At 39.8% G+C, this 13,244-nt stretch overlaps 2 protein-coding genes across 3 annotated transcripts in view; one reads left to right on the forward strand and one right to left on the reverse strand.

Moving 5' to 3' along the window:
• Nucleotides 1–12,072, forward strand: part of LOC131327223 (calreticulin-3-like) — a 63,608-nt gene extending 51,536 nt beyond the window's left edge. Inside the window, exon 14 of the mRNA XM_058360269.1 lies at nt 11,971–12,072. Within this exon, the coding sequence (XP_058216252.1) occupies nt 11,971–11,982 (12 nt within the window). The 3' untranslated portion in view covers nt 11,983–12,072. The remainder of the gene's footprint in view (nt 1–11,970) is intronic.
• The window catches only part of LOC131327215 (disease resistance protein RPV1-like), a 59,538-nt gene continuing 48,698 nt past the window's right edge, over nt 2,405–13,244 (reverse strand). The window contains exons 1-6 of one of the 2 annotated variants that reach the window (XM_058360262.1): nt 6,791–7,046; nt 6,130–6,710; nt 4,853–5,954; nt 4,294–4,731; nt 3,298–4,203; nt 2,405–3,214 (exon numbers count right to left, since the gene is read on the reverse strand). In XM_058360262.1, coding sequence (XP_058216245.1) covers nt 2,480–3,214; nt 3,298–4,203; nt 4,294–4,731; nt 4,853–5,954; nt 6,130–6,656 — 3,708 coding nt within the window. In that variant the 5' untranslated portion in view covers nt 6,657–6,710; nt 6,791–7,046 and the 3' untranslated portion in view covers nt 2,405–2,479. Of the gene's footprint in view, nt 3,215–3,297; nt 4,204–4,293; nt 4,732–4,852; nt 5,955–6,129; nt 6,734–6,790; nt 7,047–13,244 lie in introns of those variants that run through there. The other variant, XM_058360263.1, reaches the window with a different exon arrangement.

A 13,244-nucleotide genomic window follows, 5' to 3' on the forward strand; every position in this document is an offset into this window, starting at 1 on the left:
AATCCCAAATCACCAGCACCACCACAATCGGAAAACCCATCTCAAAGTTCAAACCCACAATCGGAGCGGGACCTGAGAAGGGTTTTTTGAAGTTAGGGCTTTAATTTTGAATTTAGGGATTTTTGACATTGGTGTTCCGAAATTCGAAATTGGAGGGTTTTGGGGGTTTGAATTCGGGTTTGTGGCTGATGTACGGCGACAGAAGTGGTGGTTCACTGTAACGGCGGCTGCGGTGTACTGTTACAGAGGTAAGGGTTTCGAATTTCAAATTCGGCTATGCACACGGCGCATTCTAGCGTTGCTCCTCCTTTCGAATTTGAGATCTTTCACATCGGAGCACTGGAAAATTAGAAACGAATCGATCACTTCCTGATCGAGGCCGAGCTTGACCCGCCTCTGACGTCCGGCGGTGGCTAGGCCTGAGTCTCTTGAGTTTTTTGGGTTGCAGTAGCGGATGTAGAAGGACAAGAAGCCCATGAGGAAGAAGGCGAGGAACAACACTGGAATGAGAACCGCCATTGACGGATTGACGTTCGAGTAAGAGGAGTCTAATGACGAAGAAGAATCTGTGCTTGTTTGCGCGGCCGCGGTAGGCGCAGCAGCCACCGCCGAGAGGAGCAGTGATAGAAGTACTGCTGGGCTAGTTGCGGTAATTGAACGGCTAGGTTTGTGTTTGAACTTGGGGTTTTTGCAGTGAGGAATTTCAAATTTGTTTTCTCGTGTGGAGAGAGAAGGTGGTAGTGAGGAATGAGAGAGAAAGGGGTTTTGTGTCAGTGGTTTTATATAGGGAGGCGGAGAGGTGGGGTTGGATCCGGGAAGAGATGGCTTGGGGCAAAAGGGATGGGTGGATTTTGGTTGCGATGGAGGATGTGGTGGTGGTGATATGAGGCAGTGGAAAGAAGTAGGAGAGTGTGGGTATGCTGTGGTGAATATACCTGAGGGCAAATTCATCTTTTCATTATTTCTGTCCAACGGAATTAGGCCCCCCAAATGGAAACTTTAATGAGAGGGTGTGACTGTAACGAGAATTCGTGGAGGGGGTGTTCGTGAAAAATGGATAAACGTTATAGGGCGTCTAGGTAAATAACCCAAAAATGTATTGTTGATTTCCACCCTCCCATTTGGTGCTTACATTGGTCAATGACACCATGTGGAATCGCCTAGTGGTGTCACCATTGCCCCCAATAACAAGTCCTTAGACAAATTTGTTGGCACGGGTTGTTACAGTAGCTCTCTTATGCAGATCATTACGCAATGTCCATGCACAATTTATTCAGGAGAACACAAAAAGGGCAGCAAAATGTTGTATGCCAATCTGAGACCTCTGAACAAATGCAGGAACGTCTCACTTGCCTATAATTATCATAGTATTTTTGGAATGTTCGTTACTAGTATCAATATTTTTTTGGGGGTAAATCAGCTTAAAATAGAAAAAAAGGCTAACCAAACATATAGCCTATAAGGGGTATACCCGAGGCCGAGGAGAAAAAGAAAAGGAAAAAAAAACCGTTGAATTTCAATATGTTTTTTTTTTTTTTTTTTTTGTTGATATAGTACTTTGAATTTTTTTAGAGGATATAATAGTGGAGAGAGAGAGATTTTAAGGGAGAGGAAGGGTAGTGTGGGTTTATTTGAATTTCTGATCTAAACATAATGTTCAATTTCAACTATGATGTAATCCTAAGGGACATGACTAAAATTTAAGTTTCGTTTGTGTTAGTTGCTTTGTGGAAATGCAGAGTGTTTTGGGTAAATTTACACACATCTTGGACTAATTCCTATAGCCCAACTCACAACCCTCGCTTATACATTAAAGTGAGGTGGCTCTAAGAGTTAGATTGCAAGGAGAATCGAACTTGACACCTTAATAGGATTAATACTTTTTATTTTGATTGGCTAGAGGATTAATGTTTTAAGTTACCCAAATTAAAAGAAAAAATAGTTTCTTATTTTATTAAAGCCCAGTTTTGCGTTTTGCAAAAGGGAAAAAATACTAGTTTTCTATCTTGTAAAAAAAGGGATCAAACAACAAAATTTAAGTTGGTGTGATATCGGCTTCGATTCGTAAACGGATCGGATTCGGATAAATCTGAACCAATCTGTTAAAGTTTCGGATTCTTTATTCAGATTATTAGATCAAATTTCGGTAGCTGGATTCAGATTTTCTCAAATCAAATCTGGTCTACTTTGGGCACAAGCCCTTCTCCACTCCCCCACCGCACATTGTTGTGAGGTTTATACACTTGGTTTTGCATCCCACACCAAATGAGGCAATGGAGGACCTGGGCCTCCACGTCGCTGTGCGCACCAAATTTTTGCTAGAAATCTTGGCAGCAATCAAGTTAGCTAATTTGTTTTGGAAGACCGCAAAAGTAAATTCGATCACATTACGCACGAGCAAATAAGATGTAAAATATACTTTTTCCAGATTAACTACGAAATATCGATCGTTGATACAAGCTGTTAGAAGCTTAATAAATCAACGCCCAGGGTCTAGAGAAACATAAAATGACCTCCCCGCCGTAAGTGCTGAAGCCCAACAATATTGCAAATCAGAATCATAAGAATTAGGACAGACAGGGATCCAAGGTGGAGGGTACAGATTCTCACAATACTCGCAAAGACGAGAATCATTGCCGAGTTGGTGCAATATTGAGGTCGGCTGATGTGCAGAAACATTTCCTGGAACAATATTACCAAATTGATAGACTTGATTGGATCCTTTATCTTCATAGGCTGATTGGGAGCTCATCTCTTCTTGTTCCTCCTTGTACAAAAGGTGGACTCCAATCTCCTTTACTTGCACAAATCCACCTCCAGACACTGAAATATTGACTTCATCGCCGCTTTCCAAATGATTTCCAAACTTCCAATAACTTAACCACATCGTATCTTCACCATCTTCTGCAGCAGTTCCAAAGACTTGTGGGCAATGGCTCCAAATCAAGCCCTTTGTCCTATTACTTATGATAGTATGTGGTTCATGATGTTTTTGGTCACTCAATATACAAAGTACATTATAGTGTATTGGATCACCAGAGTGCGGATCACCAGAGTGCTCATAAACTGAACACACGTTCAAGCCTCGTATCCTCAAATTAAGATATGAAGGCACAGTAAAATCAATTGAAGATCCTAGATTCTTAAAATTGAACCAGGGTGGCACCTTGTTACCAGGAATATAAGCATAAATTATATGTGTTTCATAACATACCTGTGTCACAAAAGAAAAACTAAGCATCACTCGGGGAAGGAGAGAGAGAGAGAGAGAGAGAGAGAGAGAGAGAGAGAGAGCACCTGGGGGGGAGACACTGTTTGTTGTATGCCAAACCATGACATTAGCTTTACAGTTAGGTTTCCCATGGATTGCAAGTTCGACAAGCCCAGATTGTTAATGATCTCAGCTTCAACGTTTCCTATGGATTCTAATTTGAAAAAGCCCAGAGTCTCTGGATGGTTGCATGCGTCCAAATGACAAGTGGTTGTTGGACGGTGCGATATTTGAAATGTTAGTTCCTCCAGCAATATATTATCTCCAAAATCAAAATCAGGTAGTTGGGGGACGTCATAAAGTTTGCGGAGCCTTGGGCAATATTTTATTGCCAAGTGCTCAAGCTTAGCAAGACCTCTAACGAAATCTGGGAGGCTAAGAAATTGATTAGATGACAGATTTAGTTCCTTCAGTGAGCATAGGTTGCTAAGGTCTCTCGGAAAATCATCATCCGAAAGATTACATTCCGCAAGACTTAATTTTACCAATGACCGTGGTAAAGAAGGCCATGAAATCTCCGGACTTTCTCTTGGCTTCAACCGCCAAGGCCAGATGAAAGATTGCACTGCGTTCACCCAGCCATTGGTAGGGACAGATTGATATAAAGCAATTCCATCTGCCCTAAGCACATTTAGAGACTCCATATTTCCCATGTTTGTTGGCAATCCGTCGAGATTTGAGCAACCGGAGATGACAAGCATTTCCAAATGTTTTAGCATACAAATGCTTCTAGGAAGATTCCTCAAACTTTTGCAGTCTTCCAAATTTAACAAAACAAGTCTCTCAAGGCTTCCAATGGATTCATGAACTTCAACCAAACTTGTACAACTTTTAAGCATCATTTTCTCAAGATTGGGGAGTTCTGAAACGTCGGGAGTTTTGGCAAGGCTATACGAATGACTTAGATTGAGGATTTTTAAAAATCGTATATGCTGCAAAAGATGGGGGAAAAGTCGGTATTAGAGCCTTCAATTCTTCTTCCCAAAGGAACTTGAAAAGGAAAAAAAATGATAGTAACATACCTTGGTTCCTTCCCATACATTTTTTAAGCAGCTATATTGCATGTCAAGAGCAACCAGGCTCTCCAAAGGGAAATCACTAGGTATGGACTGAAGTGGGAATCCACGCCAGCACAACCATCTTAATCCTTTGGGAAATTTTTTATAGGGCCCACTAATATGTACACGATTGAGCTGCAAAAGTTTAAGTTTGTTCATCCCTGCAAATGCATCAGCTTCCAAAGCCACTAGATTTGAATTTTGTGGAACAGTGGGTTCGAGGTGAGAGGAGAAGATACTAAAACAATATCTTTCAAGCGAACCTCCCAAATTTGACAATAAGGGCTTCCCAAGGAACTCTTCATAGCGACGTTTTCTATTGTCGCCAAAAATCGTACAATCATATGCTTCCTCTTTCAATAGACACATATCGAGTTTGAGGCCTTCTATTTCGCTTGTGCCCTAACATATGATTGAGACAAAAAAGGGAAAGGGAGCATAGGCAGCATGAACAAGGATTAGTGAACAACATCCCTACACAAATTCAAACAAAAATACATAAAGAGCAAAGCATAATTCTTACAGTGTTTTCTCTCAAAACATTCAATGCTTCCTTATGATTCCAGAGGATGCTACGTTTGCCTGGATCCTTTGGTGACTCTTGACGAACAATTTCTCTTCCCATTTGTTGAAGCAAATGATGCATTACCAGTGTATTACTTTTATCAAACGATATCAGACATCTGTCCACGAGGTTTTGAATCCCAACCACTACGTAGAATTCACATCCGTCTAAGATTGTAACTATAGAATCCTTATCGCTTCCGACGAAAAAGCAAGCAAGATTGAGGAATAGAAGCTTGTCGTGGTCATCTTGTAAAGAGTCATAGCTTATTCGGAGTTTTTCAAGGATTTGACTGTTGGGAAGCGCTTTCAATTTTTCCAACTGACTTTTCCATACGTTTAAGCAATTCCCTGATAGAGAAGAACCTAGAACTTTAATTGCCAATGGAATCCCTCCACAGTAGCTTACCACCCTTTTTGAGACCTCTTTATACCCATTGTTGGGACAACCTTTTCCAAAGGCATGCCAGCTAAAGAGCTCCAAGGATTCCTCGTCACTCAGATTTTCAAGCCTATGCACCTTATAGAATTCATAAGCCCTTAGCAACCGCTCACGCCTGGTGGTTATGATGATTTTACTTCCTGGAAAAAACCAACCTCGCATTCCAAGTAATGCATCTAATTGGTCACGTGTATCCACGTCATCAAGAACTATAAAAACTTTTTTGCCACATATGGCATCTTTAATCATAGCAGTTCCTTCAGCAATATTATTCAGTTTCACATTCCTTGTCTTACAAATGTCTATAAGAAACTGTGTTTGTAAACGAAGCAAACCATCTTGGTGTTGTGAAGTTTCTCTAACATCTGCAATAAAACTGCTACGTTCAAATCTAGAGAAGTTCAAATTGTAAAGAAATGTTGCAGTTGTTGTCTTGCCTATTCCACCCATTCCACAAATTGATACTAACCCAACATTACTTAGCCCATCTTCTAACCAAAGCTGAATGTTTTTGACTCGTGAATGCATTCCAACCAAGTTGGGGGCAATGTGCAATGAAGTGCGACTTAGCTTGTCTCCAACAACTTTTATAATTTTCTTGATAAATCTTGCCTCATGTCTGAAAATTGCGATAAAGATGGGACAGAAAAAACAATAAGAACACATGACAGAATAGCACAAACCAAGAATTATACATTTCAAATTAATAACTATAAAAATTACCACATTATTGGCACTATTGCAATAATCAGATGAGTATGAGCTGAAAAGTGACAGGAGTACGAGAAAATTACCTATCAACTTGATTTTGTAAATTCATCCCGGCCACATTTGCAACTTCTGTAAGCGCAGCCCTCCATGTTCCTAGCTTTTCCTTCAATTTCTCTTTCACCAGTTCGCCTGTTTCTGATTCGAGCTTCTCTTCATGCCTCGTAAATGCTTCTTTGAAACTGCCGATTTGCTTCCTCACTTCAGACGGATCCACATCATAGAAGACTGGTAGAACTACGTGTCCAAGAGTCCTGCGTTTGAGGATCATCACAAGCTCTTCAAGGCACCAACTTGACGAGGCATAGTTCTTCGAGAAGACTATTATCGAAATCCTGGACTCTTGAATTGCTTTCTCGAGTTCAGACTTGATATCTTCTCCTTTTTCTATGCCATCATCATCTCTGAAGGTGCGAAATCCGGCTTGGTCCAAAGCTGTGTAGAGGTGATCAGTGAAAGTTTTGCGAGTATCCTCGCCCCTGAAGCTCAAGAACACATGGTAGCTACATGGAGAAGCCGAAGAAGAGGCTTCTTGGGATTTCGTAGCAGACATTGAAAAAACCCCAAGAAAAAGACTACTAAAGGAGTCTTCTTGGTCACTGAAAATCTGTTCAAACGGCTCTGTTATTGCTAGTAATCACACACATGGAGTATATCTATTATGTATACATAGAGATATCTACATACAGAGCCCGTTGGAGGTGTCGTGGACAGTGTACTGGCCAAGATCGAGGTCGCCGGAGCTTTCGATGAAGAGATCGCCGGGATTTAGGTCGCCACTTCAGACCCAGAGAGTGAAATCGATCCTTGCTTAAAATCGTAGCGATCCTAGAATAAAGAAAAAGACTACAGAGAAGACCGAAGAGGAGACTTTGAAGAGGAAAATGAAAGTGGTTGTCAATTTCACAGAAGAAAAAGCACCCCCATGCCACGGGAAATTTCATTCCCATCCCTCAAATTCTTCAATATTCTCAGTATTAACATAAAATCCCAAACTAACCCTGCCACGTCCAAATAAAAAAATACTAGCTGTTGTTCCTCTTACCTCTCCGTGGTGGACTTAGAAATTTCAGGTACCTGTAAGTATTGGTAATCGTAAAAAATCTCACAGTAAACTACAATTATACACCAAATATAAAAAAAAACTACAATTCTACACCATTATGGAAAGCGATATATAGGTGCTTCCAAAAAATTTAAAATACCGAGACGTATTTGAGTATTCACCACTGATTTTTTCATTAAGATACAACAAAAAGTTCTAATTTTGTTACCAAGGAAAAGAAACCTATTTTATTTAACATAAAAAGGTTAAAAGAATTCGGCGAACCCAGCGACAAAACACGTTTTGCAAAAGGGCTCAATTCCCTACAAGTGCAAATTGTTTTTCTTAATTCCCAACTTAATAAAACGACTCAGTTCCTACCGGTGCAATTTGTGACACCTGTATCTCTCCTCGTCGATCCAAACTGTTAATATAATAGGGCTCTTTGAATAAAATGTGAAAGCAAGAATGTACGTTGATCAGACTTTTTGAACCACTTCATTGAAGTACTTTTATTCGGGAAAATACATGGCCTAACCATTTTCCGCAAAAATAAAATGTTCTTATCAAGTTGTTATCGGTGTCCGATCAACTTGAATTTTTGCGTGGATAAATTATTTGACAATCTCTACGTTATAAACGGCTTGGATCGTCGAGAAAAGATCCAAATGTGTGTAAACCATACTATACAGTCTTAAATCGAACAAAAGAGAAACTCGGTCAACAACACAATATGGGATTGAGTGGAAGCGCTTGACCCCACGGGTCCCTTAGTAAGTTCGCCCCTGACCCTCTCCCACCCTTTCCCGCCGGCCACCAACGGATGACAATTATTCCCCTACCCTTGGATAACCAGTCAAGGAGTGTTGGCGAGGATCTTATTTCACTTTTCCTGTCCACAACCTCAAAAGTCTTTTATACCTACGTATCAGTCCTGATCTCCTTAGGAACATTCTTTAGGCATCCAATTCCCGAATTGGGGGATAGTATTGTGCAGTGATGTGCGCAGCACTGTGCTACGCACATGCGAGCCGTCGGATCGTGCATCTGACGGCTTGAATCTCATCTCGGTAATGAACGGCTCTCGATCGTTGGTTGTCGAGATGAGATCTTGATCTGCACAACACCAACCCGAAGTCCCCAATTCCCTCACCTTCCCTAGGAAAATTATTTGGGCATCCAATTCCCTCACCTAACGGAAATGAGAGCTCCTAATTAAGGTCTATCGGCTAAAGGGATGAATACGGAGAAAAAAGAGATAAAAAATAATTAATTGAAAATTACATCATTACATCAATTTTCTCAATATCAAATAGGCTCTCTATTGTCGGACTATTTATAGCCACCTCCAACAGATTTTCCAAGTTTTATTCATACTTTTGTTCTTTTTTTGTTATTCTTCTCAAGATAAATAAATAATTAGCAGAATTTAATGGAAAACTTACCAAATCTAATTTTCCGGAATAGATACAAAAAGAAAATCCACTTGTGTCTTGTGAGAGGTGGATTATTATCCAGAATTTATTCAAAAGACATAAATTTTGAATAGAGCAAATCACCTCTCAGTTTGCAAACTTGTCATTACTCCAAAGTACATAATTTCTTTTTTATAATGGGAGCACTGAATAATTTGTCCAGAGAAACGTGTTACCGGATGTAACCTATTGGCCTTTTAAGAAATCAATGGTTCAGATTTTTGTATATGCTAGTACAATTTGGAAGCATGATGCTCCCAAATCACTTGAGAGCATCCTAGCCGGAGGAGAGAGAGAGAGAGAGAGAGAGAGAGAGAGAGAGAGTTAAAAAATGGATTTGAGGCTGGGGGAGGCCAATTTTGTGTATTTGCCTAGCTATTTTGGCTAAAATGACATTTTACCTAAGCTTGAGCGCATGCTCTAAAGTTCGAGTCGTATTGCGGTGTGCTCTGGGTGGATTGGTGACTGTGTTTCTGGAAATTCGGGTATTCAGGTATTTGGGTTGGGGAGAGGATGGGGGATGGGGGGTCTAGGTTAGACCGGGGGAGTCCCTTTGAGACACGGCGATTTTGTTTGGTTTAGATTTTAAGACATATTGTTATTTCTGGTGTGACATTGTAATTTGTGTGCAAAGCTTTGTAATTTGTCTCGTTGGTTGGGCCTCCCTCCTTCCTTCCATAGGCAGGGCTCGGTTTCGAGTCGTGCAAGTGGCATGGGTTGGGGATTTTGTGCTCCTGCCAACGCGTACTTCGGCGGTGCCTTGGTGACAGCCTATTCTCACGGACAGTAGCTATGGCTCAACCGAACATTTCACTGGCGGGTAGGGAGCCCCTATGGTCACGCCCAAGGGGGTTGCTACGTGGGTCGCCCCCTCCCACCCTTTTTTTGATAAAAAAAAAAAAAAAACAGTTGATATGGGACTGGCTGCAAATTAACTCTAGTGTGAACTTACAGCCAAAGGAAGCTCTTCAATTTCCAAAACTTCATTTTTATTAAAGCTCTTTCTCCCCTGTTATAGCTTTATCTTCGTAGATTCTAACTGTAGATTGTTACTTGTTAAGGTTCTGTTTGTTTGTTTTTCCTTTTTGATTTGGTGCACAGTGGAAGAAGAAAACTTAAACATCATGTCATTTTTCCTTTCATTAGCCTGATAATTTGGATGAAGATGAGGATGGGATATGAAAAGCACCGAAGGTATCAAATCAAGCTGATAGGTTTGTTACTTTCCGACATACTTCTCGGCGGTATATGTTGACGGTTTTTGAAACAGAAAATAAAGAATCCCAACTATAAGGGGAAGTGGAAGATTCCTTGGATTGACAACCCAGGTATAACATACGCTTTGGTCTTGGACTCTTGGTATTATCCACATGGATGACTACATCGGTACAGATGCACATGCGCACGTACAACCACCCACATACAAAGATGCAAAGAAATTGGCTTATATTACCTCCTTTAATTATTGGAAGAATGTTCACGCGAGACATATTGCATGCCTTTTTTCTCCTCCACAGAATTTGAAGATGACCCAGATCTTTATGTTATGAAACCGATGAAATACGTTGGCATTGAAGTTTGGCAGGAGAGATAGGAGCGCGTGTCAATCTGCTAAGATTGTAAATACCCTGTCTCTGGGTGCAATTATTCAAACATGGTGGAGTGCTGCTGGTAAAGGCTGGTTCAGTTTACGACAACATTTTAATAACTGATGATGATCCAGCATATGCAAAACAAGTTGCGGAGGAAGTGTTTTCTAACAGAGAGGTGTGCATTATTTCATTCTCTTTTTCTTCTTCCATGGGATTATTCCATATCTCAATGGTAGTGCATTACTTTTTACTCTCTTCGTTTGAAAATTCAGAGTGAGAAGACGGCCTTTGAAGAAGCTGAAAATGTGAGAAAAGCACGGGAAGAAGAGGTCACTTGCTAGACTTGGTTAATAATGTTGAGTACAATTGGCTAGGTAAATGTAGCTATGAGCTTTGGTCTTACTTAAGGGTTTGCTTTTATGTATTTGCAGGAAGCTCAAAGAGCAAGAGAGGAAGGTACGTGAGAGGAGGAGGAGGAGAGGGGTTATAATGATCGAAGGTACAGAGATCGATCGGGAGCGTTACAAAGACAGATACAGAAGGGTACGTATCTCCTACTATCACTAACTTTATATAGCCCAACTTTTAATGCTTGAACTCAACTCGAGCCGAGTTGGAGCTGACCTATATTTTACCGAGCTTGAACACTTAAGAACTATAGCCTGTCTCAGTGCTAGATCGTGTCACCGACCAAAGATTACCCACAATAACGTGGAATAGGACCAACCAACTTTTCTCCTGCCTAAGTGACCAAGTGATTTCCACCCTCCCGTTTGGCGCTTACCCATTGGTCAATGACACCATGTGGAATTGCCTAGTGGTGTCACCATTGCCCACGATAACTTGTCCTGGGATAGATCTGTCTTTGGATTGTGTGAAATTTTCCCTTCTATGCTTAGAACTTAGAAGTTCTTTCTCCCTCGTGCTTTTCCCCTGGGATTCACACCTTTTACGAAGTATTTGTAAAAGGACCAACATTTGGGGATGGTGCAAGTATTTATCTGAGCAAGGCAGTTTGTGGGCATTTTCCATTTGGTTGTGTAACTTCGAGTCTTCGAGATGATTGTGGGATTGCTATAACTTGTTTGCCCTTATGGTGTTTTATGATAGGCTGTTTGATCCCCCACCTATTATTTCATATTCAATATTCTACATATGAGGTGTGCAAACGGAAATATTGTAATGGAATTTCCGATACATTACTACAATTTTGTTTTGCAGCATGATCGTCGTGACTGCTTGGATGATTACCATGTCAGCATAAACCTCTCGTTTACTTGAGTCTTTCGGGATTATACACAACTTTTCATGTGCTTTTAACTTGATTTATAAGTATATAAATGTCTTTTAATAATTCTTCTCTCTGTGTGTGGACTTGCATCAATTGCAATATCCCTGTGGTGATTTGAGACGTACTCCGAAAGTCTTGCAGTTTATATCTTATGTGGCTGTCAGAAACATTTGTGCTGCACTAGTGGACCTCAACCATTTTAAGTTTTTTTTTTTGATAAGTTCACAAGCTGCTAAGTTGCAATATATTAATTTCTCGAAAGTCTGCGCATTTGTGCATTTGCAAAAGTGTATTTTGCTTTCCTTTTACGAATGCAGTAGTTCATGTGAGCTGTTGAGCTCTTAGGTTGTGGAGATCCCCAGTTTGCAGCAAACTGCAGCAGTATTGTTACTAGTGGTTTTTGTTGATTTTTGAATGAGCTCGATCGGTACTAAGAAGACATTTCTATTTTGTGGGCTTTGCAAGATGAACTCTGATGGAGTGTTTTGCTTCTATGTTCCGCTTCTGTTCCACTCCGCCAATCGATGTGCTTAACCAGAATCAACCGGTTTAGAATAGCATGTTCACTTTCATCTGGCCATTTGGAAAAAATATTACTTCCAATTCTTGTGAAATTTCATTTTTGTAGCTGTACTGTTGTAATATTTTTCACCACCTTTATCAATGGATTCTGAAGAAACTCTAATGTATTCCATGTTTGGACATTTGTGCAACTGTGTAGGGTTATAAACAAGCAGGAGTCAGGTTGTTAAAGTAAAACTAAATTTTGGTTGGAAGTTTAGTTTAGTTTAGTTTTGGTAGTGGGTGGAGAGAGAAATAGAGTAATAATTGAAAATAGGGGTAATGATTGGAGAGAGATAGAAAGAGATGAGAAAATAATAATTGAAAAAATAGGGTAATGATTGAAGAAAAAAATAGAGTAATGATTGAAAACAAAACTAAAACTAAAACAAAACTGTTAACCGAACAAAGTGGGACCGTGTTTTTTCTTTTTGGTAATATGACTTTCAGCACCTATCTGCGAGAACTGGGCTTGGAGCTAATCTTTTACTGGAGGGAAGCTGGGGACTTGAAAATCTTTTTTTTTTTTCGAGATCGGTAAAAAATCGGTATTATTAGAATAGTTAGATTACTACATTGGAAGTTCATAGTGTTGACTAAATATTATCTTTTGATTAAATATTACAAGAAGGTTCTATTGAGCTGGTTATGAGTGAAGCTCAAGACGTTTAAGTAACATTTTTACATAGTTGTGGAAGGCTTATAAGTCTATTGAGCCAAATTTGATTTGAGCTTGTAAGTTTGACACCTTAAGAGGACTAATATTTTTTATTTTTTTCGGCTAGGAGGATTAATATTTAAGTTACCCCAATTAAAAGAAATAGTTTCTTACTCCTATTTTATTGAAAGTCAGTTTTGCATCTTGCAAAATGAAAAATCTCCACTTGGGAAGCCTACCCACTAATATAGCTGTCCAGTGTCCACGCCTTTGACAAAGGATGGATATGCTCTTTGATTGTTTTTGCATTATTCGGTTTATCAATATAAATAGCTATCCTTTTGGCCAAAAAAAAAAAAGGAATTTTTTTTTCTAGTTTTGTATCTTTGTGAAAATAACGGATCAAACAAACAAATTTAAGTTGGTGTGATATCGGCTTCGATTTGTAAATGGATTGGATTCGAATAATTCTGACCCAGGCCGTTAAGTTTTGGATTCTTTATTCTGATTATTGGATCA

This window comes from Rhododendron vialii, chromosome 5a (assembly GCF_030253575.1).
Source record: "Rhododendron vialii isolate Sample 1 chromosome 5a, ASM3025357v1".
NCBI classification, from domain to species: domain Eukaryota; kingdom Viridiplantae; phylum Streptophyta; class Magnoliopsida; order Ericales; family Ericaceae; genus Rhododendron; species Rhododendron vialii.